Consider the following 26,794-nt stretch of genomic DNA (forward strand, 5'->3'; position numbering starts at 1 on the left):
TCAAATGGGCATCTGCCAACTCCGAATTTGCAAACATTGCACTTACTGCAAAACCACGTTCGTGATGAATACTAACCTGTTGATGCTACGTACTGATGTGCTTGATGCTAGTACTGCAGAGCAATGAGTCGCACGTCAACACAAGAACCGAAGTCAACATTACCTTCCTTCAATTGGGCCAACTGGCGGTGAATCGAGGAAGTAAAGTACATGCTGACGAAACTAAAATGAGCTCTAACATGGAAATTAAGCGTTTCCGGACACATGTCCACATAACATCTTTTCTTTATTGGTGTGTGAGGAATGTTTCCTGAAAGTTTGTCCGTACCTTTTTGTAACACCGTATATAAAACCATAAACATTTAAAGAATTGATGAGTTTTACAGTGCCGAGGAAGAGTATACTGTCACTTAACACGGAAAAAAGTGTATTTTCACCCGGAGAAAGTGTATTTTTAACCGGGAAATCCGGGAACCTTTTTTTTCCTTGTCCCCGTATACACCCTTTAACTACTTTTTTCATTCATCTTTTCAGTGGTTCGAGATGTTTTTTATTTCGTGACACGCATGTTAAGAGGAAGCCTGTGCTCGGCTGCCCACAGCACGACGGCACCGCCCGCTACCGGCGGCGGCAACACCACCACCACCACCAGCAGCAGCAGCGGCGGCGGCAGACCTACCGTGGTGAGCCAGAGGGCGGACCCCGCCCAGGAGACATACTCGCTGTCGGTGTCGCCGCCGCTGCAGCCCGGCGCCCGCTACGTGCTCGAGATCCCCTTCCGAGGCGTGCTGCGCGACTCCCTCACCGGCTTCTACCGCACCTCCTACCGCGAGGACGGCCGCACCAAGTGAGTCTACAGGAATGAAACTCATGTAAACAGACGCACTCGCTGTGGTCGGTCAGCCGCCGTACCGCACGTAGGTTCCACTTATATACCAAGCCTGTTGAGTGTGTGGTCCAGTTCGTGGCTCACAACACGAACCACACGCCACTGCTAAGCACTAATGAAGGACTGGGTCCCTTACTTCGATTGCACATAATTCATTAAGGTCAATCCAACACATTTACGAGGGCTATCCACAAAGTACATTACGTTTTGCAATTAAAAATAAAGTATTGGAATTTTTTTATTATATACAGATGAAAGCCACACTTAAATACTACTTTTCTACATAGTTGCCATTTAAATTAAGGCACTTATCGAAGCGATGGAAGAGCTTGGAAATTCCTTCGTCGTAAAATTCGGCCGCCTGCGCCTTCGACCACGTGGTTACCTCTTCTTGAAGCCGTGCGTCGTCATCAAAATGCTGCATAGCCAGCCACTTCTTCATTGCTGGTAATAAGTGGAAGTCGCTCGATGCCAGGTCGGGATTGAGGAAACAACTCCCACTTAAAATATTCGAGAACTTCACGAGTGGCATTTGCCGTGTGGGCCCGGGCGTTGTCGTGAATGAGCAAGATCTTTGATCCCAACTGTCCCCTGCGCTTGTTTTGTATTGCTCTTCTGAGGTTGTGCAGAGTTTGGCAATACTTTCGAGAGTTTATTGTAGTGCCTCTTTCCAGGAAATCCACAAAAATCACACCTTTTCTGTCCAAAAAGACAGTCGCCATCACCTTCCTTGCCGACATTGTCTGCATGCATTTCTTGGGTTTTTGGGGGAATTTGTGTGCCCCCACTGCATTGACTGCAATTTTGTCTCGCAGTTCACATGTTTAACCCATGTTTCAATGCCAGTAACGATGCGATCGAGTAATGAGTCGCCATCTTTCTCGTAAGCGTCCAAAAACAACGCTGCAGCCATTCGCTGATTTTTGTGGCTGTCATGATTTTTGGTATCCATCTTGCACAAAACTTGTGGTAACTAAGCTTTTCGGTAATGATTTCGTGCAACAAACTTCGTGAAATTTGTGGAAAACTCGTAGAGAGTTCCGTTATTGTGAAATTACAGTTTCCACGGACCGCGGCATCGACTTTTTCGACAAGTTCGGCAGTCACTATGCTGGGTCTTCCACTTCGCTCTTCGTCGTGACCGTTAGTTCGGCCATTTTTAAACTTTATGACCCATTGACGCACTCCACCTCCAGTAATTATGTTGTCCCCATACACTTCACAAAGCTGCCTATAGATTTCTATCGGTGTACAGTTTTTTGCAGTCACAAACCTTATTACAGCACGCACTTCACACTGCGCGGCATTTTCAATTAACGCTGACATTTAAAACTGTCACAGTAACTCAACGGAGTACAGCACGAACCTCTCACTAGCACGGCAGGATGCCTACTGAGCGGCGGAATGCCATGACACCAAGATGGCCGCGCTAGCTCCGCCTTTAACGGACACAAACGAAAACGTAATGTACTTTGTGGATAGCCCTCGTATTTCAAATCACATAAATGAAGTTACATTTGAATCTGTTGTTGTTATGGTCTTAAGTCCTGACACTGGTTTGATGCAGGTGTCCATGCTACTCTATCCTGTACCAGCTTCTTCATCTCCCAGTACCTACTGCAACCTCCATCATTCTGAATCTGCTTAGTGTATTCATGTTTTGGTCTCCCTCTACGATTTTTACCCTCCACGCTGTCCTCCAGTATTAAATTGGTGATCCATTGATGCCTCAGAACATGTACTACCAACCGATCCCTTCTTTTAGTCAAGTTGTGCCACAAATTCCTCAACAATCCTATTCAGTACCTCTTCATTAGTTATCTGATCTACCCATCTAATCTTCAGCATTCTTCTGTAGCGCCACATTACGAAAGCTTCTATTCTCCTCTTGTCCAAACTATTTATCGTCCATGTTTCATTTCCATACATGGCTACCCTCCATACAAATACTTTCAGAAACGACTTCCTGACACTTAAATCTATACTCGATGTTAACAAATTTCTCTTCTTCAGAAACGTTTTCCTTGCCATTGCCAGTCTACATTTTATGTCCTCTCTACCTCGACCATCATCAGTTATTTTGCTCTACAAATAGCAAAACTCCTTTACTACTTTCAGTGTCTCATTTCCTAATCTAGGTCCTGAGCATCACCCGACTTAATTCGACTACATTCCATTATCCTCGTTTTGCTTTTGTTGATGTTCATCTTATACCCTCCATTCAAGACACTGTCCATTCCGTTCAACTGCTTTTCCGAGTCCTTTTACTTTCTCTGACAGAATTCCAATGTCATCGGCGAACCACAAAGTTTTTAATTTTTCTCCATGGATTTTAATACCTACTCCTAATTTTTCTTTTGTTTCCTTTACTGCTTTCTCAATATACAGATTGAATAGCATGGGGGATAGGCTACAACCCTGTCTCACTCCCTTCCCAACCACTGCTTCCCTTTCATGTCCCTCGACTCTTGTAAATGCCATCTGCTTTCTATACAAATTGTAAATAGCCTTCTGTATTTTACCCCTGCCACCTTAAGAATTTGAAAGAGAGTATTCCAGTCAACATTGTCAAAAGCCTTCTCTAAGTCTACAAATGCTAGAAACGTAGGTTTGCCTTTCCTTAATCTAGCTTCTAAGATAAGTCGTAGGGTCAGTATTACGTGTTCCAACATTTCTATGGAATTAAAAGTGATCTTCCCCGAGGTTGGCTTCTACCAGTTTTTCCATTCGTCTGTAAAGAATTCGCGTTAGTATTTTGCAGCTGTGAGTTATTAAACTGATACTTCGGTAATTTTCACATCTATCTGACATTAAAGAGGAATAAAAAAAAACAATTTCAATATCAGCTGATTTAGTGCGGAAGCGCGAGTTTAGCCAATAACCAGATAAACTAAACAATTCACCATAATTCAAAAGAAAGAGAGAAACAAAATTGAATCAATACGCCCCACTGAGAAATATCCTAAAAAAACTTAAAATACTACTCAAAAGAATACACTCAAGTGGGGAGCAGTCATTCACCCCACAGAACACTTCAAAATGAGTTCAATAACACAGCTGCGTGCCCCAGAAAACACCAAGCCATTAAATACACTTCATTTGATGAATACCAAATACTCATTAACATTATGCTATTGCTGTTTGAAATGCAGTGTCCCAAAGAAACAGGGGCTTATTCTGAAAGAACAGTTTTTTTGTGTTTAAATTACAGTATTAAGGAATTCCAAAAGATGCCCAATCGAACCCCCTCCCCCCTTTCAGTTGAGGTACAAATCTTTCCCCTTTCTAGGCGGAGGCTGAGCCAGTTTTGCTGTGCAATCTTACAGGACACCTTGAAGCAGTAACAGACAAGGGCTCGGCACCCACAAGTAACACAGGCTAAGAGTCAGGCTGGGAGCACATCCTACGAGAACTTGTTCACACTAAGCTCACCACAAGCTGTAGACATTCCGCCCGAACATCCGCTTGCGGTGGCTGCCAGAAGGACGAAGCAACCGACAGGCCCACGCCGTGTTTCTCACACAGGCACCTCAATTTGTACAAACATCTAGGCCAACACCAACTCCAGACTACCCTCTCACTGCGAGGCTTGGCACAGTTTATATGAAATGCCTTCCAGGCAACCAGTAACCGCCGCAGGAGTTTCCTGATTAGCAAACATCCCCAGCGTAACAGACATCACATGTGTGCTTACGCCCGAGCCACAACTCCGCCAGTCTCACCGGCTGCCCCAAACCGACTGCCTCTCGCCGTCCCGCGCGCCCCCGGCGAAAACGCAAAGATGCTCATGCCCGGGGACGCGCCAGAGATAACAAATCGATCGCTGATGATCGACCAGCGATCTGGCTCGTGCCCGGGGACGCGCCAAAGATAACAAGCCGATCGCTGATGATCGACCAGCGATCTGGCTCGTGCCCGGGGACGCGCCAAAGATAACAAGCCGATCGCTGATGATCGACCAGCGATCTGGCTCGTGCCCGGGGACGCGCCAAAGATAACAAGCCGATCGCTGATGATCGACCAGCGATCTGGCTCGTGCCCGGGGACGCGCCAAAGATAACAAGCCGATCGCTGATGATCGACCAGCGATCTGGCTCGTGCCCGGGGACGCGCCAAAGATAACAAGCCGATCGCTGATGATCGACCAGCGATCTGGCTCAGTGTGGGCTATGTTTCTTGGAACTGACTGGATTTTCTGGTCCTACTGAACCGCTCATTCACTGGAAATGGTTATACTGAACTACTCGGAGACCATTTTCAGCCATTCGCGGACTTCATGTTCCCAAGGAACGATGGAATTTTTATGGATGACGTTTACACCGTGTCACCTAACCACAATTGATCGCGACTGGTATGAAGAACATTCTGGACAGTTCGAGGGAATAATCTGGCCACCCACATCGCCCAACACGAATCCTATCGAACATTTATGTGACATAATCGGGAGATCAGTTCATGCACAACATACTGTACCGGCAACAATTTCGCAATTATGGACAGGTATAGAGACAGTGTGGCTCAGCATTCCTGTAGGCGATTTCCAACTATTTGTTGATTCCATTCTACGTCGAGCTGCGGCACTACGGTGGGTAAAAGGAGGTCTGACGCGATATTAGGAGGTATACCAGGACTTAAGTCACCTAAATGTAGTAACATATTTATCTCATCTTGTAATCGAAGATGACCCGATACTGCTGTATTAAACTGTCTTACGTAAAATATACATTGAAATACAAGGTTTTATCAACTCAGTGTACAATCCGTCACACAGAATTTTCTAGTTTATTTACAATTGTTTGTTAAGTAGTTTAGTAACTATAACAATGATGTCCTTTGAAAGAGTCATAGAATTTATAAGTACTAAATAATACATCAGGCTATTTATACATGCCGCCCAGTGTGGCCGTGTGGTTCTGGCGCTTCAGTCTGTGTGACCGCTATGGTTGCAGGTTCCAATCCTACTTCGGGCATGGATGTGTGTGCTGTCCTTAGGTTAGTTAGGTTTAAGTAGTTCTAAGTTCTAGGGGACTGATGACCTCAGAAGTTAAGTCCCATAGTGCTCAGAGCAATTTGAACCATTTTGATGTGGGCCTGTAATTCACCGGATTACTCCTACTTCCCTTTTTGGGTATTGGTGTGCCTTGAGCAATTTTCCAGTCTTTAGGTACGGGTCTTTCTGTGATCCTGTGGTTTTGCTAAATATGAAGCTATTTTATCAGCATGCTCTGAGAGGAACCTCACTGGTATACAATATGGGCCGGAGGCATTGCTTTTATTAAGTGATTTAAGCTGCTTCGTTACACAGAGTTTTGCGAAATTTTTAGATGGCATAGTTAGCGGAGCAACGCGTTTGCATTAAATTTTGTTTGAAACTCAATAAAACCTTTACAGAGATACACCATATGATGCAGGAAGCCTATGTGGTGAGTGCTCAAGGTGTACTCGGTGTGAAGAATGGTTTACACGGTTTAAACATGGTCGGACTGAAGTTAAACATGACATTCGTTCAGGACGCCCATCGGCATCTACCGACGACGCTCATGCCAGGAACGTCACGAAATTGTGTATGCCAATCGAAGACTGGCTGTCCGAGATACTGGACAAGAACGTAATATTTCAGTTGGATCGCGTCATAAAATCCTGACACAGCATCTAGGAATGCTGCAACATGAACTCAACAGAACTGATCTGGTGCCAAGTTAAAGAGGTTTGTCGCGAGAAATAATTTTAGCAGCCAGCCGTACTGCAACTGGTGCATGAAGCTTTGCCAGTGTCGAATGCTGGGGGGATACAAAACGGCACGTCATAAAAGAAGAGAAGAAAATTGTGGCGCTTGGATGGCTCCGTGGATTGTATTGTTGATCTAGGCGCTTCAGTCTGGAACCGCGTGACCCCTACGGTCGCAGGTTCGAATCCTGCCTCGGGCATGGATGTGTGTGATGTCCTTAGGTTAGTTAGGTTTAAGTAGTTCTAAGTTCTAGGGGACTGATGACCTAAGATGTTATGTCCCATAGTGCTCAGAGCCATTTGAACCATTTTTGTACTGTTGATCGACGCGTTAATCAACGTAGCCGATGACAGTTTCAATACTGAAATTTATATGTCGGATTCGTATATGAAAAAGAGTTCAGAGATTAGCAGACGACTGAGTAAGTAATGTCTTCATTGGCCTCAATATTTAACTATTCGAAGAAATCCCTGCAGTACGCTTTTGCGTTACACATATCCCGCGCGTAAAAATTTCCCTGTGCTTGGGTTATAAATTTTCATCACCCTTGTTTTTAATTATAATATTTTGGTAGTTAAGAACTAGATCATATTGTGCTTTCCGCCTGGCGACCTAATGAAGCGTTTTGCGGAATATTATTTCATTCTGTTTAAAAATTCGAAGGTATATTGTTTCTCTGCGCGTCACCTTTTACATCCTAACTCAGTTGCTCACATCAGTTCAGGTTAGTTGGACCAGCTGGCTGGTTAGTGTTGTCCACAGGAAATGCGTCGCTAAAGTTGCTGTCCAGTTGTTATAGTTCAGTCGATATGCGCGCAACGCGCAGAAGAAAACGTATCGCTGTTACTCTACTTGACTGTACTCGGGACAGTTTGACTCCCACTCCACATCAAACGAAACCGAATGAGATTCCAGCAAACACGGAAGAATACATGATGTAATGTTTTCATTCGCTGCGCAGAACATTTCTGCCCGCCATTTTACGGAAAGATTTCTCCTACAAGGGCAGATTTTTGGCATGCTTAACCCGTCCTCACACGGGACGTGGTTCTATTCTCGAAGCCTGTCAGACATGGTGTCCTTCATAGTCGCTTCGACTTAACGACTGCTACATCTCACGGACCATAACGTTACTCGTGATTTGCGCAAAACACCTTCGTTGGCTCTTGCCGAAGAAAAGTGGAGGAAATGGAAATTGAACATAGAATAATGCCGCACAACGATCTGACTACATACTGTAAGAAATTTGGTAAGTCAAGTCAATCCTCATCCCATTTCCGATTATAAATTTAATATATTTAAAGTATATTCTCTAATGTCAATGTTCGCCCCGATAGCTGAGTGGACGCCGGCACGCCGGACTGAGTGACCAAGCGGTTCTAGGCACTACAGTCTGGAACCGCACGACCGGTACGGTCGCAGGTTCGAATTCTGCCTAGGGCATGGATTTGTGTGATGTGCTTAGGTTAGTTAGGTTTAAGTAGTTCTAAGTTCTAGGGGACTGATAACCTCAGATTTTAAGTTCTATAGTGCTCAGAGCCATTTGAATCATTTTGATGCCGGCAGGGTAGCTCACCGTGTTCAGTCAGAGGGCTGCCTGGCCTGTGAAAAAAAGAGAGAGAGAGAGAGAGAGAGAGAGAGTGTGAACTGAGTGAAAAGATCAACAACGAACTACAAACTACAACGGATGTCATGTAACGACCGCTGCGGCGGTCTGTCACCCCAGAGGGCCCGGGTTCGATTCCCGGCTGGTCGGAGATTTTCTTCGCTCAGGGACAGGGTGTTGTTTTGTTCTCGTTATAATTTCATCATCATCAGTGGAAGGCAACGAAAACCGCCTCTCTAATCACTTCCCTAGACGCTCATGCGGTGTACCTCTCTGACAAGAGAGAACACACCCTGACAAGACAGAACACAAAAGTTTTTTTTTTCCCCCTAATGTCAATTTGCGCACCCATAATATCCATAATAATATGGATGTTGCGTTGACTGCTATCACTCTGAAATAACGTGCTTCGTCACATAGACTTAAAGATCGTTTCATAGTTTAGTGTCGCTGGAAGAGGAGTTTTTTCGAAGCTGCTCACTTTCATTGACGAAGCTATTTACAGCAAGATGCAAATGTGATGTAGCCCATGAAACCAAGAGATAGATATGCATATATTGCACGGAGTCTCATAATAGCAAAAACTTCGAGTATGTAATTAGGGTTTATTTACTGCTACAGACCTGCAGCCACGCGATTGCTGGCCACAGGGAAACATTCCAGCCGTTGGCCTTTGCAAAAATAATTACAGAACAAAAAATGGTTCAAATAGCTCTGAGCACTAAGGGACTTAACAGCTATGGTCATCAGTCCCCTAGAACGTAGAACTATTTAAACCTAACTAACCTAAGTACAGCACACAACACCCAGTCATCACGAGGCAGAGAAAATCCCTGACCCGGCCGGGAATCGAACACTGGCGCGGGAAGCGAGAACGCTACCGCACGACCACGAGCTGCGGACACTTACAGAGCACACATTATTTGTAACAAATAACATCGCCATCTGAAGGTAACACGTCTATTAAATTAATAAGAAAGACACGGAATCTTTTATAAAACAAAAATGAAGGAAAAACAATCAGTTTAGTAGCATGTGGTCGCTAATCTGTTCTTTTGTTTGTGTCGTGCCCATTCAGCCAGCTCAGAAGTGGAATGTAAGTTATGACGATACGAAGGTAAGGACAGCACAACACTCAGTCTCCGAGCGGAGAAAATCGCTGACTCGGCGGGGAATAAAACCCAGACCCCTCAGCTTTTCAGTCAGCTGCGTTTACTGCGCAGTTACCGGGTCGGACTACCTTTCTCTTCATAGCTCACGAGTCACAACACTATCAGTTTACACTACATATTCGAGATAGTAATTGTTTATGGTACACACTGCCTAAAGACGGCATCTAGAAATATATATTTTTTTGTTTTTAATATGCAAATTGTACCAGAAAGACGAGCTTATGACAGATCATCATTGTGCCATAACACTGAAACAGTATACTTTCATAGCAGCCAAGTTATAAGACTAAAAACATCAACTTCAGGAAGCGTTTACCTACCGATATGTGGTTTCCTGTCATTTTATTATTCAATGATGATGACGACGGCGGCGCCGCCGCCGCCGCCGCCGCCGATGGTGATTGGTTTGTGGGGCGCTCAACTGTGGAGTCATCAGCGCCCGTACAAAGTCCCAATTTTTACACAGCCCAATTTTTGTACCGAGTCCTGTCTACCCCCGGTCACGAATGATGATGATGATGATGAGGAGGAGGAGGAGGAGGAGAACAACACAAACACCCAGTTCCCGGGCAGAGACAATCCCCCAACCTGGGCGGGAATCGAACCCTGTTTATTATTCGGCAGTTCTTCAATTTGCTCATGCTTCCAAACCACATACTCTAAAATTAATAAAACCCTCCCTGCGCAGTGCCGATGGTACTGTTACCGACGACTGTGCCGCTAAAGCGGAGTTATTGAACGCAGTTTTCCGAAATTCCTTCACCAGGGAAGACGAATGGAATATTCCAGAATTTGAAACACGAACATCTGCTATCATGAGTTTCTTAGAAGTAGGTACCTTAGGGGTTGCGAAGCAACTCAAATCGCTTGATACGGGCAAGTCTTCAGGTCCAGATTGTATACCGATTAGGTTCTTTTCAGATTACGCTGATACTATAGCTCCCTACTTAGCACTTATATACAACCGCTCGCTCACAGATAGATCGGTACCTACAGATTGGAAAATTGCGCAGGTCGCACCAGTGTTTAAGAAGGGTAGTAGGAGTAATCCATTTAACTGCGAGAGTCGCTAGAGTTGATTGGTCAGAGGTTTGACGAGAATACCACTGAACTTTTTAGGCATATCTTGACTTCCACGTATTTTCTTTTTAATGGAGAATCCTACGAACAAACGGAGGGAGTCGCCATGGGTAGCCCACTCTCACCGGTGGTAGCGAATTTGTACATGGAGAACTTCGAGGAGGAAGCCCTGTCGTCATCCGAATGGAAACCTACTTGTTTTTTCCGTTACGTGGACGACACGTTCGTCATCTGGCCACATGGTATGGATAAACTCCTTGACTTCCTTACACATCTAAACTCCATACACCCCAACATCAAATTCACTATGGAGGCTGAAACGGAGGGTAAAATACCTTTCCTTGACGTCTTGGTCAGGAGAAGGGCTGACGGCACCCTAGGTCATGGGGTGTATCGAAAGACAACACACACTGATCTGTATTTGCACGCAGACAGCTGCCACCAGCCTTCACAGAGAAATGGGGTACTTAAAACTCAAGTACATAGAGCGCGCACTATCTCTGACACAGAGAGTCTACCCCAGGAATTGGAACATCTGAGAACTGTGTTTCGAAAAAATGGGTACTCAGAGTGGCAGATCCAACGTGCTCTCCGCCCAACCACTGCAGCACAACCTGTGGAGATGGATGAAATCACGAGGGAGGAGGTAGGCACTGCATTTATTCCATACACAGGCGCACTCTCGGGGAAAATCGCCCGCATTCTGAAGAAACACCGTGTCGGAACTGTGTTTTGTCCTCCGAATAAAACTCGTGCAGTGGTGTGGAGCCCCAAAGATGACCTCGGTTTGAGGGAGGCCGGCGTGTACCAGATTCCGTGTCAATGTGGCAAGTCGTATATTGATCAGACGATGCGTACCGTCGAGGCTCGATGCCATGAACACCAGAGGCACACTCGACTGACGTATCCGAGCAAGTCGGCGGTCGCTGAACATTGTTTGTCGGAAAATCACGGTATGGAGTATGACCGCACGAGGATTCTGGTACAGACGTCGAGATACTGGGACAGCGTTGTTAGAGAGGCCATCGAAATTCGCACCAATGACGACCTCATAAACCGTGACTGTGGCTATAATCTTAGCAAGGTTTGGGAACCAGCGATGGGGTTAATCAAGAGTAAATCGAGCAAACGCATAGTTGTGACGACCACGGCGGACAGAGCCATCACACCGACGTCATCTCAGACGCCGTCGCAATCTGTTCCACCGCGCTACCGTGGCGCGGGGCGCGGACGGCGGAGGGAGCGCGCCGCGGGCGGAGGGTATTTAAATCGGCCGCCGCCGCGACCGAACCCAGTTCCCCCTGAGCAGCCGTAGCGTACGGATCTCCGTGCCGGCGCGTTCACAGGAGCTCAGTCCGTCAGTTCACCTGATGATGGCGACATGTTTGATCGCCGAAATATTGTGCCCGTTGGACACTATAGACCGGCAGTACACCCGTGGATATTTTGATCATTTAACTACAGACCTATATCACTGACGTCGGTTTGCAGTAGCGTTTTGGAGCATATACTGTATTCAAACAGTATGAATCACCTGGAAGGAAACGATCTATTGACACGTAATCAGCATGGCTTCAGAAAACATCGCTCTTGTGCAACGTAGCTACCACTTTATTCGCACGAAGTAATGGCCGCTATCGACAGGGGATCTCAAGTTGATTCCATATTTCTAGATTTCCGGAAAGCTTTTGACACCGTTCCTCACAAGCGACTTCTAATCAAGCTGCGGGCCTATGGGGTATCGTCTCAGTTGTGCGACTGGATTCGTGATTTCCTGTCAGGAAGGTCGCAGTTCGTAGTAATAGACGGGAAATCATCGAGTAAAACGGAAGTGATATCAGGTGTTCCCCAGGGAAGCGTCCTGGGACCTCCGCTGTTCCTGATTTATATAAATGACCTGGGTGACAATCTGAGCAGTTCTCTCAGATTTTTCGCAGATGATGCTGTAATTTACCGTCTAGTAAGGTCATCCGAAGACCAGTATCAGTTGCAAAGCGATTTAGAAAAGATTGCTGTATGGTGTGTCAGGTGGCAGTTGACGCCAAAATAACGAAAAGTGTGAGATGATCCACATGAGTTCCAAAAGAAATCCGTTGGAATTCGATTACTCGATAAATAGTACAATTCTCAAGGCTGTCAATTCAACTAAGTACCTGGGTGTTAAAATTACGAACAACTTCAGTTGGAAGGACCACATAGATAATATTGTGGGGAAGGCGAGCCAAAGGTTGCGTTTCATTGGCAGGACACTTAGAAGATGCAACAAGTCCACTAAAGAGACAGCTTACACTACACTCGTTCGTCCTCTGCTAGAATATTGCTGCGCGGTGTGGGATCCTCACCAGGTGGGATTGACGGAGGACATCGAAAGGGTGCGAAAAAGGGCAGCTCGTTTTGTATTATCACGTAATAGGTGAGATAGTGTGGTAGATATGATACACGAGTTGGGATGGAAGTCATTACAGCATAGACGTTTTTCGTCGCGGCGAGACCTTTTTACGAAATTTCAGTCACCAACTTTCTCTTCCGAATGCGAAAATATTTTGTTGAGCCCAACCTACATAGGTAGGAATGATCATCAAAATAAAATAAGAGAAATCAGAGCTCGAACAGAAAGGTTTAAGTGTTCGTTTTTCCCGCGCGCTGTTCGGGAGTGGAATAGTAGAGAGATAGTATGATTGTGGTTCGATGAACCCTCTGCCACGCACTTAAATGTGAATTGCAGAGTAGTCATGTAGATGTAGATGTAGATACAATATGCAAACCCACCATTTCAATATAGCGGCTCCAGTTCTGACGTAAAAACTATGTCCCATCTCATTGGTCCCGTTCCTCTCCACGTGGTACAAATCTGGCATGCTAGCTTCTTTGTTTCACACTCGGTAGTGTAGTGAAGTCCCACATTGTGACGTCACGAGCACCTCGTTCGCGTGCGTTTTCACGTCCCGTGAGAGGACGGTTTTAGAGACACTATAGACACCTATATTATATGCGGATTTTAGAATCTTCACTTCTAAGATGGGGAATTTATTACGTTTTTCTAGCACTGCAATGAACGTAGCTTGTGGCGGCTGCCTGCCTGCCTACAGGACAGTAAGTACTTCTCGCGTCAGATACCATCTTACCTAAAGCAGGCTTAGTTCTAGGATGATTGGGCAAATGTGTTAACAGTTCTTACAGGAGTATAAATACCCGTGCGAATTAAATTCCGTGATAATATAGGAGACATGATCAAAGGTTTCAACGCCGCTTGTAGATGACAGCAGCAGTATTGTTGCGCTTCGAAATATTTATTTATTATTTTACTGTCCGCCTCAGTAGCCAAGCGATTTCCCAGAACCGCTTAGGGCGAATGCCGTGATGGTTCCTTCGAAAGGGCATAGCCACTTTTCCTTCTCCGTTCTTCCCTAATCCGTCCCTAACGACCTCGTTGTCGAAGATACGTTAAACACTTATACCGTCCTTCAGCAGAGCCTCACTCAGTCACACTCGGCCCTCTTTTAAATACAAAATATCTTTCAGTGGCTTGTTTCTGATACTCCTACAATAAATCACATGATGAAACGTTCCCACTCAGTCCAAAAAGTTTCGAGACTGGATTAATAAAAATTGAGGACCATTAAGATGCTGGTTTCGGCTCTTCAGATATTCCCTGTAGCCTACCCCCACTTGAGTACAAAACGCAGAACGTTCATACAACCAAGTGATGTTGTCGCAATAATTCTTCTTTTGGATGGTGTTCAATTTTCATGTCACATTGGCTTCAATGTTGGTTATGTCGTCAAAAGACATCACCATTTATGGGAATTTCTGCACTTTGTCGTTTTGTGGTGGCTTCGCCTTGTTAGTACCAAGTCTCATCATCCATGAAAGAATAGCCAGCGTTTTGCATTTCACTCAAGTCATGGCTGGCGACCACATGCCGTCGTTTCTTTCGGAGTCAACACGTGTGTGACAAAGTGTGCACACGATTTTTTCCTCTTCTCCAAAAGATGTGGAAAATGTCTTGAACGCTTAATTTAGAGATGATCCTCCCTTGCGATTTGTGACACAACGACTTTCACACGCTACTGTCACACATCCAGTGCTTAACATTGCCAGCTCACAAATGATTTGTCGAATCCACTTCTGTAACTACAGTCGTTAGTTCAAGGTGCCACAGTTGTTACTGCAATGACGTTGCTTATACGCCAGGAGTAAAATCCGTCCCGGGACTTTTTGATGGATAGTGTATACCATGGATGACTACAGCCTATAAATGCGATCTTGAGACGTTTTGTCCATTTACCACTGGTCGCAGCTGCAGCTTCTTACAGTTCTTCCTGCCTATTAACTAATAGGCAATAAAGAGTTCAGATTTTCTAGAGAGTTCTTGTTCTCTAGATTACAAATAATCCCATCCGCTAGTAACTGCGAGATTTTTTTTAAAAAGATGGGCACGCTGTCAATTTCAAACCCTGAAGATCAGACATTTGTGTCATTATTAAAAATTGTATTGGCACATTTGTGCGATATATCTTAAAAGTGTAACACGCGCAAAAAAGATCAACAGTATATGCGAAAACTTAGCTCGAGACCAATATTATATGTGAAAGCTTTGCTTTTCTTGTAGAAACACTATATTAATTTAAACTACTAATATTCCCTGTTCGTGCTACTTAACAGTGATGTTGCTGTTGGCTGACATCACGAGTCCAATGCTCTGAACATCCACTGTCATCGGCCGGCGAGATCACGTGACATGACCTACGAACGGCTTAAGCCCGGTCCACACGCAACGATCTGTCTGCGCACACATCGGCGCAAATGTCTGTATATGCAAAAGATCGCTGCAAATGTGGTGGTGTTCACACGACACAAACCCCAATCTACTACTCGCCCACCATCTGTCGGTGAAGAAAAGAAATATCAGTGGCAAGCGACTACGCTCCCGTAAACGTCAAAAATTTAATTCAGTTGTTTTGAAATGGACGAAGTTCTGTTGTGGTCTGTGTTCGCAACTTGTGTCGCAAAAACATTCAGACCAACCGCAGGAAACAGAGAAAGCGTCAAAATGGTGTAGACAGTGGCTGATAAAGCGAAAGGAGTTTTCTCACGTAAATTTAATGCAAGAGTTGCAGGGCGAACCTAAGGCTGGCGAAATAATTTGCGGATGGACGTCGAAACTTATAATTTTTCTCTTAAACCTTGTAACCCCCCTTATGAGAAAAAATACATGTCTAGAGAAGGGCAATTTCTCCTCATGAACGGCTGGCGGTAACATTAAGATTCCTAGCAACAGGAAGGAGCTACAAGGATTTGGAATTTTCAACTGCAATATCGAAACAAGAGTTGAGTGAAATAATACCCGCAATTTTTCAATTAGAGCATTGTATGCTGCTGTCTTTCTGTCTCAGTCACTACATTCTTTACTTTAATCTTCCACAAACATGGGTGGTTTCTACATACTTGAATGAATTCACTTACAAACTCTCGAGAACACTGACGAGTATCAGCCATTTTAATGCCCTGTGCGCACAAATGCATACCCAAGACTGAACAAACAGCTGTTTCAAGCCTGATTTGCGGCGATCTCCTGTCCACACGCTCCAACTTGTCTGCGCAGATGTGGTTTGAACCCGCAGATTTGAGATGTTTCACTCAAACCTCCAACTCCAACTTACAGGTTTGCACACACCTCAGGTTGGTGCAAACGATCTGTCTGCGCAGATGTTATGTGCGCACACATTTGCGCAGACTGATCGTTGCGTATGGACGGGCCTTTACAAAAGCGCTTCGAAATCTCGATTTCAATTATTCGGAAAGTAACATGCGGTGTTGGGTGGAATTCCAATGTTTGCCGTAGTAATACGAAAATACGCAGCGTACATGTTGTTGCTCATTAAAGATATTTCCAAAATGTGTCTTTTTTCCATGAGTACGCCCGCGTATAAAACCATAACCATTCTAAGGATTGATAAGGGAAAATATTCTGTTACCCGGGAGAAAGTGTATTTTTAACTGGGAAATCCAGGAATTTTTTTTCTTGTCCACGTATACACCCTGCAGGCACAAAGCAGTGCACACAGTTTCAGTCTGCCAAGAAGTTCTAAAACACCACCGTTCTTCTAAAGAGTGAAACATTTATTCTGAAAACAATCTTAGGCTGTCGGTCAATCATCTCTCGCCACTGCCCTTTCTTTCAGACATGCTAGACCAGCAAAGTATGAGGACGCCTCTGAAGTTATAAGAGTTCGCAAACTATTACGATTAGCTTGATGACTTACTGGGAGTATGACATGTAATGACCATATAGGCTCAGTCGTAGTAAAGCAGCTAGCAGACCACAGAGAAGACAGCTTGCAAAAATACTATGTGTCCCATCTTAGAATGTTACTCAAATGTGCTGGATCCTCATCAAATAGTACCAGCGCCAATCATTCCACGAAAGAATACTTGCAAAGTTTCAAGGAGGAGTATGAAAAAAAACTGTTAAGCTTTTTAAATAAAACAAACGTGATTAACGTTCTAAATCTTTATTCTTCATGTCTACATATTTATTTCTCTACGTAGTCTTCCTGGCGACGAACACTTTCTGCCAGCGCGAGAGACCAGTTTGTTGATACTTCACTGCAGAAGGTTTCGCTTTGTTGACGGAGCTGCACCCTCATCTTTGTTTATACCGCTTCGTCACTATTAAAGTCCTCGAAGGTGTTCTTTAAAGTTTTGGGACATTTCGAGCACGAACAACCAAAGATCGCAACTGATGCCGATACGATCATTGCCGTGCACAGCTTACATTCTGCTGAGGATTTCGATTGGAGGCACGTTTTTTGTGCTTGGAAACTCGATTGTAGCACACTATTTCTCACACACCGCTGTGTTACGCTGCAATTCGGAGCCCTCTAGCGGCAGACAGTTGCAACTTCCTTCGGCGAAACAGGGAAGTCGGCCGAGTAATATGCATGACGTGTAGTACCAACAACCGACATTGAGAACAGAATTAAAAACTCAGAGAGGCATTACTTTTCCAGCACGCCCTAGTGTATAGACACTATTTGCAAAGCGTATTGCGAGTACAGTTGATAGTAAAGAAGTAATAAATCGAAACGCCAGCAGGGGTGGCCGAGCGGTTCTAGGCGCTACAGTCTGGAACCGCGCGACCGCAACGGTCGCAAGTTCGAATCCTGCCTCGGGCATGATTGTGTGTTACGTCCTTAGGTTAGTTAGCTTTAAGTAGTTCGAAGTTGTAGGGGACTGGTGACCTCAGACGTTAAGTCCCATAGCGCTCAGAGCCATTTGAACCATTTTTTGAATAAATCGAAACGGTATGACCGATCCTGAAGTTTTACTACATGAACAACAAAAATGTAGTAAACTATAAAGTCTTTTTTTCTTTCCATTATTTTGTGGGAGAGAAAGTCAGCGAGAGAAAGTTTCGTAAAGATATGAAATTACGTGCAAAATTAGTTGGAAGTCGCAGAGTCCTCTTATTTTCAAATACTGGATGAGTAAAGTACGGGTATTAGCGCGCTGTCTGTTTCGCTGCCGTAACACACACAGGATAGCTAGCTGTAGTAGTTGTCTTATTGTGTTAATCTGCTTAATAACATACCTCTCAGTGAGAATTTTTAACTTCGATCAGTAAGTACAGGTTCAAAAATGGTTCAACATCTGTGGTCATCAGTCCCCTAGAACTTAGAACTACTTACACCTAACTAACCTAACTAACCTAAGAACATCACACACATCCATGCCCGAGGCAGGATTCGAACCAGCGACCGTAGCAGTCGCGCGGTTCCGGACTGAGCGCCTTATCCGCTAGACCACCGCGGCCGGCAGTAAGTACAGCAAATATTGATCAGTAATGTAGATAAAACTAGAAGAAATTCGTTCAGAATTCGTGGTACAGTGTTAAATGCCTCCTACCACGCACTTCTCAGTGCTTCGCCTAGTGTAGTTGTGTAGTAGATGTAGATGCGGAACAAGGGACGTTAATTAATCATTTCAGTGATTGCCTCATTTGCGCTTGACAGTAAGGAAGCCGGAGATGACATTCGTGAACTCGGAGAAGTGGTAAGACTGCGTCTACAAGAGGAAATAGCGAAGCTGGTTGTGCGAGTGCGTGCGTACGCGTGTGTCGAAAGCAGTTTTGTGAGTGGGTGTTTGTACAGCGTCTTGTGAATGGCTTCAGCAGGTTCTAAGAAGCACCGCACACAGGACGCCACTCTGCAGTTCAATTATACTGTGTGCTCGCTCTGGGATGACTTGACAACTTCGTGTTAGCGAGTGTGATTCCCCCTTGTGTAACTCCGCAAATTACCCGTTGCCACATATTGCCGTGCTGGCGTAGTTAAAGGGCAGTCCCCAAGACTGAGGAGTGTAAGCTACTCTGTTCAAGACTAGCTGATCAAAAGTATACGAACTCCTGTCAGTGGATGTGTCCACACTTCGCTTTCATGACTGCTTGAACTCTGCTAGGAATACTTTTGAGTGAAGTGTCTGTGGAGGAATGGCAGTCCATTCTTTTCTCTTTCTTCCCGAGACTTTTTTTCCTTGGCTCTTGCCTTGGCGCATTTTTCCCTCTACCTTTCAAACCGCTACTTTCGTTCGACTTTCGACCCAATCTATCTTCAGATGATTAACCAGTCGTACGAAAACATTGCAGTACCCGCATCCTCCGAAACCTCACTTACGTGAAAACTAACCCTTATGCAGAGATGGCAGTAGACCTATTGTCTTGGCCTTCATGCTGATGAGGGCGTGGAGGGACTCCACCTCCATTTTAAAAAAAAGAGAAAAGAAAAAAAATCTCTCATGGATCGAAATCGCAGAGGTAGTGAATTCGGCGTCCTATTGGATTCACGTTTGGGATCTGGACAGCTCAGTCAATTTCGTGATTGTTATTGTCGACAAAACATTAACTCACAGACGCTGCTCTACGGTAGTGTGCATTGCCATGCTGATTCAGTCATCGTCCCCGAACTGTTCTACTACTGGACGCAGTAGACATAATGCAGTAAAATGTGGTCGTATCCTTCCACATATTGCAATTTTTAAGGGCAATAAAAGGACCAAAAAATGATACCGAAAAACAGCCTCGTGCCATAACACCGCCTTCTCCGTACGTCACTTGAAGTGTTACATTTTGGATAATTAATAAAATACGCCCCAAACGTTTAATTAATGCTAAAACAGTAATAATAAATTTTCCCTGTGTAAATACATCTGTAAATTAAGGGGAAAAGGTCACATATTGCAAACATAAACAATGTTCCAGACAAATGTTTATACATCGAAAATTTATAAAAGACGCTCTGTAAAGCCGTAATCAGTTTTGACTCTGTAAAAGCAGGAGGTGTGCTCCTCTCTCTCTCTCTCTCTCTCTCTCTCTCTCTCTCTCTCTCTCTCTCGTTTGTTATTGATTGCTGTCTCACACAAGTAAGTGTCGCACTCGTATTTGTTACTTTTGGTTAAATACGTTAATTCAATGGCAACAAACGTGTTTGAATCAAGAACCTACTTTCCTCCTCCATTAATGCCACATCTCAATTTATTATGTTGCATTTTAGAACTTTGCTACATCGAAGGGGTGGCCACAGCTGAATGCTGCTAGTGTTCAGTCGTCGGCATTTACTTTATCAAACTGTTATTTCATCTTCCTGAGATCTCTTTCACATATGTTTTTACTGTCAGTATCTAGACAATGTAATTACGCAAACTGCGTGATTTTGGAATCGGTCACTGGATTTTGGAATCGGTCACTGCTCTCTAAACAATGCCGTCGCTCAACGTTCTTGTCGATCTGGCAGGAATTGGATGCTGGATGGCAGAATGCAAATTAATTATTAAAAAGCTAAACTGCGCACGAGCAGACCATGAAGGCCCAAAGGTAGCGACCGGCTGTCGTGTCATCCTCAGCCCACATGCCGATACGCAGTGGCATGTGGTCAGCACACCGCTCTCCCAACCATATGTCAGTTTACGGGACCAGAGCTACTTCTCAGTCAAGTAGCTCCTCAGTTTGCCTCACAAGGACTGAGTGCACCCCGCTTGCCAACAGCGCTCGGCAGACTGGATGGTCGCCCATCCAACTTCGGTGATGACGGGAACCGGTGTTCCCACTGAGGCAAGGCCGTTGACCAAGTAAAAATTTTCCATGCACAGTTTTATCATTTCAGACGCTTTGTCACCAGCAGATGTGATGAAAATTTCTGTAATATATTTTAGTGTCAGTAATATTATACGATGTTAGCATTACACATGGTGCCATGAAACGTTCTCGTGGCATTCGCAAAACTCGAACCCTTACATCGGATTACCACAGGTACAGCAGAGATTCATCAGTCCAAATCAAACGTTCCGTGTAATCCCTTGTCCAGTGGCGTTGTTCCAGCGTAATTTAGCACTTTGTACAGAGCTGTGCGACAATTGTGCCACATTCTTTTCAACTCCCCTACGCACAGCTGTCGTGGTAAGGGCTGTTTTGTTCTTGTTTAGTTTATTTTTTATGGCGGCAACTTCAAGTGAATTACGTGCAGTTGTGAAATTTTGTTTTCTATTAGGCAAAAATGCTGCTGAAACTGAAAACAGCTCAAGACGCAATGGAAAAAAACTCAGTGTACGAGTGATTAACTCGATTTAAAAATGGCGACATATCGGTTGATGACAAACCTCGTTCTGAACGTCTATCAACTGCTCGAAAGGACGAGAATATTGAAAAAATAAGAGAGCTTGCGCTCAGAGATCGTTGACAGAAATCAGTGGGTTATCTTGGAGCTCGGATCAGCGAATTTTAACGGAAGATTGGAGAATGAAAAGAGTTGCTGTCAGGTGCGTTCCTCGGGTTGTGACTGACAATCAAAAGGAACGTCGAGTTGAATCATGACTTGCTTTGAAACAACAGTTCGAAACTGATCGTGGTTTTGTTATAAAAGGTACTGGTGATGAGTAATGGTGCTGTGGTTACGACCCAGAAACATAGCAACAGTCAAGCCAAAGGAATACGTCATCGTGGACCTGTCAAGTCAAATGAAACATCAAAACAATGCCAATTTGCTTTTTTGATGCCAAGGGCGTAATTCATTCAAAGTTTGTTCATCCAGATCAGACCGTCAGTCAAATGTTTTATTTGGAAATTTTAAGAAGATTGCGCAACAATCCGATTTGTGGCAGTCAGGAGACTGGTTCTTCCGACACGACAACGTACCTGCACACACAGGTTTTAAGACAATTTTTGGCTAGAAATGTCATGGTTCCGGTGCCCCACGCGCCTTAGTCACCTGACCTGACCACGGGTGACTTTTTATTTCCACACATGAAAAGGGGCGTGAAAGGACTCCGATTTGACAACAGTGAATAGGTCTAGGGAAAAAAATAGCGGAAGCACCGGTGGGACGAATGTATTAGTTGTAATGGATTGTATGTGGAAGGTGGTAATCTTGTTTTGTAAACATTTTAAAAATATATAGCTTTTAAAAAGTAATTCATTTTTTCCGGAAATAAAATGTCAAGGGAAATCTATAGGCTAGACTGGTTTCAAGATCACTGCCATCTACTGCGACTAACTGACGTCTTTCCATAAAAGGTAGCCGTAACCAAAATCATTGCATTTTTGTCATAATGTGGGACCACAGTCAAATATATTTCTTTAAAGTCAGTACCGCCATTAAACTGTTTTTTATTTCGAGTGTTACATTTACACGATCATGATTTCGGCTTCAAAGTGCCATTATCAAATATTAAATGTTATACAGTGCCTAAGATGGCATACTGTCGTATTTGACTCTTAGACAATGTGTCCAGTAGTGTATTTTAAATACGACGGTATGCCATCTTAGGCACTGTATAACATTAAAACACATGTTAATGGCACTTTGAAGTCGAAATAAGGATCGTGTAAATGTAACACTGCAAATAAAAAAGTGTAATCGCCGTAGTGAAATACGACAGTATGCCATCTTAGGCACTGTATAACATTAAAAAAACTTGATAATGGCATTTTGAAGCCGAAATCATGATAGTGAAAGTGTAAATGTAAAAATTCTAAAGGTGGCAGGGGTAAAATACAGGGAGAGAAAGGCTATCTACAATTTGCACAGAAACCAGATGGCAGTTATAAGAGTTGAGGGACATGGAAGGGAAGCAGCGGTTGGGAAGGGAGTGAGACAGGGTTGTAGCCTCTCCCCGATGTTATTCAATCTGTATATTGAACAAGCAGTAAAGGAAACAAAAGAAAAATTAGGAGTATGTATTAAAATCCATTGAGAAGAAATAAAAACTCTGATGTTCGCTGATGACATTGTAATTCTGTCAGAGGCAGCAAAGGACTTGGAAGAGCGGTTGAATGGAATGGACAGTGTCTTGAAAGAAGGATATAACATGAACATCAACAAAATCAAAACGAGGATAATGGAATGTAGTCGAATTAAGTCGGGTGATGCTGAGGGAATTAGATTAGGAAATGAGACACTTAAAGTAGTAAAGGAGTTTTGTTATTTGGGGAGCAAAATAACTGAAGATGGTCGAAGTAGAGAGCATGTAAAATGTAGACTGGCAATGGCAAGAAAAGTGTTTCTGAAGAAGAGAAATTTAAGTGTCAGGAAGTCATTTCTGAAAGTATTTGTATGGAGTGTAGCCATGTATGGAAGTGAAACTTGGACGTTAAATAGTTTGAACAAGAAGAGAATAGAAGCTTTCGAAATATGGTGCTACAGAAGAATGCTGAAGATTAGATGGGTAGATCACATAACTAATGAGGAGGTATTGAATAGAATTGGGGAGAAGAGGAGCTTGTGGCACAACTTGACTAGAAGAAGGGATCGGTTGGTAGTACATGTTGTGAGACATCGAGGGATCACGAATTCAGTATTGGAGGGCAGCGTGGAGGGTAAAAATCGCAGAGGGAGACCAAGAGATGAATACACTAAGCAGATTCAGAAGGATGTAGGCTGCAGTAGGTACTGGGAGATGATGAAGCTTGCACAGGATAGAGTAGCACGGAGAGGTGCATCAAACCAGTCTCAGGACTGAAGACCTCAACAACAACAAGATGGCATACTGTCGTATTTGACCCTTAGACAATGTGTCTAATAGTGTATTTTAAATATGACAGTAAGCCATCTTAGGCAGTGTGTGGCATCAAAACACTTGATAATGGCACTTTGAAGCCGAAATATGAAGTATAAATGTAAAAATAAACAACAATCTAATGGCAGTACTGACTAAAGAGATAAAATCATTGTGTTCTCGTGGCGTCGTTGGCTGCCGCACGCGGAATAGCGCCTTTGTTATACTCCACGATTTTGACTGTTGAGATGAATTGACACTCCAGCGTTAATCTGTTCCAGGCCAGTATAGAAGTCGTCACTAAACCAGCGAAGTTCAAAATCCGCCTATTTCACCCGTTTCTTTGTAAACAGGGCGATTCAGCTGTCCCTACCGATGCCTTTCATGCAACCCGCAATGTTATATCAGGTCTTCCAAAATTCACGCGAGATTTTATTCTCGCGCCCACTAAGCGCAAACTATTAGTCCAACAAAAAAGTTGTCAGGAATTTTTTTAGGAAGTTTAGTGTAGTTAAATTTCATGTGTTTGCGCAAAACATCCATCCATAAGTGACCTTCAAACGCACCCCCACCCCATATTCAACTCCAACGAGTCAGGACATTTGGTATATTGTTCATTGCGCTCCCTCCTACTACTGTACAAGTTGTGGTAGTTATTTCCCACCTTTTGAATTTTTTTGTCTTCATTGACTGGCCTTATTTCACCACCTCCTTAGTCAAGCACAAATTGCGAAGTTACAGTTTCCGTAAATTTTACCTTACGATTTCGTGAATTTTAACAACTTAAAATAGACAGTTACATTGTCGCATTAGTGAGACCTTCTGACTACAAAACTACTGTGCTTTTAAGGGGTAAGTTTGGATCGAACTGACAATGTAATTAGTTTCAGCCTAACGCCTACAACAACCGTTTCTTTCCTTACCCTCATGGGCACGTTTAAATCAATAGCGTTAACGAAATAGCCAACTATGCTAGTGGCGTGTAATTGCCCAGTCAGTAGAGACCAGAAAAGATCGAATAACGGAAGTAGTTTGTGTAATCGGAAATTTTTGTATAGTGGTAGAAGAGAGTACCACGAACAACATACTAGATGTCCTGATTGGTCAGGGATAAGTGTGGGCGTGCATTTGAAGGTCACTTCTTATATATTTTTCTTGAATAACTTGAAAAGCTGTGTCCTCCAGCGAAAACACATCCCAGTACAAAATTTAACTACATTAAATTTCGTGCGAAAAGGTCTTGTTCATTTTCTTCTTTAGGACTAACACACTACTGGCCATTAAAATTGCTACACCAAGAAGAAATGCAGATGATAAACTGGTATTCATTGGACAAATATACTAGAACTGATATGTGGTTACTTTTTGACGCAATTTGGGTGCATAGATCCTGAGAAATCTGCATCCAGAACAACCGTAATTACTGCCTTGATACGCCTGGGCATTGAGTCAAACAGAGCTTGCATTGCGTGTACAGGTACAGCTGCCCATGCAGTTTCAGCACGATACCACAGTTCATCAAGAGTAGTGACTGGCACATTGTGACGAGCCAGTTGCTCGCCACCATTGACCAGACGTTTTCAATTGGTGAGAGATCTGGAGGATGTGCTGGCCAGGACAGCAGTTAAACATTTTCTGTATCCAGAAAGGCCCGTACGGAACCTACAACATGCAGTCGTGCATTATCCTGTGGAAATGTAGGGTTTCACATGGATTGAATGAAGGGTAGAGCCACGGGTCGTAACGCATCTGAAATGTAACGTCCACTGTTCAGAGTGCCGTCAATGCGAGCAAGAGGTGACCGAGACGTGTAACCAATGGCACCCCATACCATCACGCCGGGTGATACGCCAGTATGGCGATGATGAGTACACGCTTCCAATGTGCGTTCACCGCGATGTCGCCAAACACGGATGCGACCATCATGATACTGTAAATAGAACCTGGTTTCATCCGAAAAAATGACGCTTTGCTATTAGTCCACCCAGGTTCGTCGTCGAGTACACCATCGGAGGCGCTCCTGTCTGTGTTGCAGCGTCAAGGGTAACCGCAGCCATGGTCTCCGAGCTGATAGTCCTTGCTGCTGCAAACGTCGAACTGTTCGTGCAGATGGTTGTTGCCTTGCAAACGTCCCCATCTATTGACTCAGGGATCGAGACGCAGCTGCACGATCTGTTACTGCCATGCGGATAAGATGCCTGTCATATCGACTGCTAGTGATACGAGGCCGTTGGTATCCAGCACGGCGTTCCGTATTACTCTCCTGAACTCACCGATTCCATATTCTGCTAACAGTCATTGGATCTCGACCAACGCGAGCAGCAATGTCGCGATACGATAAACCGCAATCGCGATAGGCTACAATCCGACCTTTTTCAAAGTCGAAAACGTGGTGGTACGCATTTCTCCTCCTTACACGAGGCATCACAACAACGTTTCACCAGGCAACGCCGGTCAACTGCTGTTTGTGTATGACAAATCGGTTGGAAACTTTCCTCATCTCAGCAAGTTGTAGGTGTCTCCACCGGCGCCAACCTTGTGTGAATGCTCTGAAAAGCTAATCATTTGCGTATCATAGCATCTTCTTCCTGTAGACTAAATTTCTAGTCTGTAGCACGTCATCTTCGTAGTGTAGCAATTTTAATGGCCAGCAGTGTAGTTTGCGCTTAGCGAGCGAGAGAATATGAAAATTTCGCGCATGGTTTTCGAAGACCAGAGAGAACATTGCGGGTTACATAAAACGACATCGGTAGGAGCAGCTGACTGAACCTGTGTACAAGCCTACCTCCTTTTTGTGTGTGTTTACGATCGGGACCTTGTGTTTCAAAGAAATTCAATGTGAAATTCTGAGTGCTAATAGTTCTATGTCGTTTCAGCATTATCCTTCACTGATTATATCAAAATTTCTCTGTGTCGCGATGAATTGCGTATTTTCAAAACTTTACGTTGCCACGCAAAATTCATTTTATCTTATAAGTTGCATGTGATATTTGTACTTTCTCCCGATTTTTGCGCTGGTATCGTTCGGACTATCGTTTCCCTCTTTTCAGCGTGTTTTAAAGGGGCATTTTTGAGAATTTCGGAAGCTTACAATTTTAATACATAGAATACTTCGCAGTAAATCGAGATAAGTTAGCAGTCCACAAATTCCGGCCTCGTAAATATTGTATACCCGCCAAGTAGCGGCGAGGATATTCCACAAGCGGACACTGAAATGGAGATGAATGAAATTAGTCGTCTCAATAGGAAGCACAGCACAGCACTGACCACTG

The 26,794-nt window shown here is 44.1% G+C and overlaps 1 protein-coding gene across 5 annotated transcripts in view; it reads left to right on the top strand.

The window, feature by feature from the left end:
• The window catches only part of LOC126293305 (aminopeptidase N-like), a 721,098-nt gene that overhangs the window by 367,400 nt on the left and 326,904 nt on the right, over nt 1–26,794 (top strand). For all 5 annotated transcript variants that reach the window (XM_049986440.1, XM_049986441.1, XM_049986437.1 and 2 more), the window contains one exon: nt 602–847. In XM_049986440.1, coding sequence (XP_049842397.1) covers nt 602–847 — 246 coding nt within the window. The remainder of the gene's footprint in view (nt 1–601; nt 848–26,794) is intronic.

The sequence above is a fragment of the Schistocerca gregaria genome, chromosome 10 (assembly GCF_023897955.1).
Source record: "Schistocerca gregaria isolate iqSchGreg1 chromosome 10, iqSchGreg1.2, whole genome shotgun sequence".
NCBI classification, from domain to species: domain Eukaryota; kingdom Metazoa; phylum Arthropoda; class Insecta; order Orthoptera; family Acrididae; genus Schistocerca; species Schistocerca gregaria.